At 45.4% G+C, this 1,356-nt stretch overlaps 1 protein-coding gene across 1 annotated transcript in view; it reads left to right on the plus strand.

Moving 5' to 3' along the window:
• The window catches only part of tekt4 (tektin 4), a gene marked incomplete in the record, with an annotated part of 6,588 nt that continues 5,232 nt past the window's right edge, over nucleotides 1-1,356 (plus strand). Inside the window, 1 exon segment of the mRNA XM_014027859.1 lies at nucleotides 1-708. Coding sequence (XP_013883313.1) covers nucleotides 181-708 — 528 coding nt within the window.

The raw sequence follows: 1,356 nt of genomic DNA on the forward strand, positions 1-1,356 counted from the left end.
TTTTACTTGTGTATTTGTCCCAGTGAACATTGGCTGTCACCTGAGCCACGTGCTGCTCCAGGAAACACCTGTCACTAAGCAACAACTAACAAACAGCTGAAGGTTTGGCTGCAGTTCCGTCTGGACACTCTAAATTATTCTTCTTAATTATTGTTTTTATTGGAGCTTTGCTGAGATAAAATGAGCTCAGACATCCTGGTGTCCMGGCCGCAGTATGACAGCAGAGCTGTGGCTCACAGGGTCCAGATAAAGAGTCCGGCTCTGGAGCAGGAGGTCCCGCAGCTGTCCTCGGGCTCAGCCACCGCAGGGCTCCGYTCAGCTAAATACACTCCGGAGGAATGGTTCTCCAACTACCGAACCATCCTGGAGCAGGCCGGTACCGACCGCCACCAGGCCCAGAACATCCAGACAGAGTCCAGAACTTTGAGCCAGGACACCGAGGCGACGACGATGAGGACCCAGGCCGACGGAACCCGTCTGCTGGGAGAAAGGCTCCAGGAGACCCACTACTGGAAGTCCGAGCTGCAGCGGCACATCGAGCAGCTGCAGGCCGACACCGGGTCACTGCAGGCGGTGAGGACGCGGCTGGAGAGGGCGCTGGATGCTACAGAGACTCCGTACGCCATCTCCACCGATAACCTGAACTGCAGAGTCAGGAGACCCGGACCAGACCTGGTGAGGGACCCGGTGGAGGAGGAGCTGCTCAGGGTGAGTGACGGTGCACAGGGTGCTGCAGCACCACCTGATGGATGCACAAGTCGTGCTTGTTCAAACGGCCTACAATAAACAGTTTTATCAGTGCTACACATGATTAACTCCTAATAATATATTATTGGGTTTTATAAACTTGGTATAAACACCATTATTTGTGCTAACATTTATAATTGTTTGAAACTTACCAAAACTCAAACAAACTAATGTTAGGTCAAAAGCAATTTTATGATAAAATTATTAAATGTTAGGATAGTTAGCATTCATTAACAGCCATATTCAAATGACCCATAATTTATATTTATTCATAAATGCTGTCAAAATTTATCATTCTTTTTGCAAAGTAGATGACAACATGCAGCATACATGGGTAAAATAAGTATTGAACACGTCACCATTTTTCTCAGTAAATATATTACTAGAGGTGCTAATGACATGAAATTTTCACCAGATGTTGGTAACAACCCAAGTGATCCATACATACAAAGAAATCAAACCATAAATGTCCAGAAATGAAGTTATTTGTAATAATGTGGAATGGCACAGGGAAAAAGCATTGAACAGGAAAGGAGTTGAACTACTGGAACATATATTTGAGGGTGCAGACTTTGTTCCATTTAATAGATTAATAATACAATATGGCAT

The sequence above is a fragment of the Austrofundulus limnaeus genome, unplaced genomic scaffold, assembly GCF_001266775.1.
Source record: "Austrofundulus limnaeus strain Quisiro unplaced genomic scaffold, Austrofundulus_limnaeus-1.0 Scaffold690, whole genome shotgun sequence".
NCBI classification, from domain to species: Eukaryota; Metazoa; Chordata; class Actinopteri; order Cyprinodontiformes; family Rivulidae; genus Austrofundulus; species Austrofundulus limnaeus.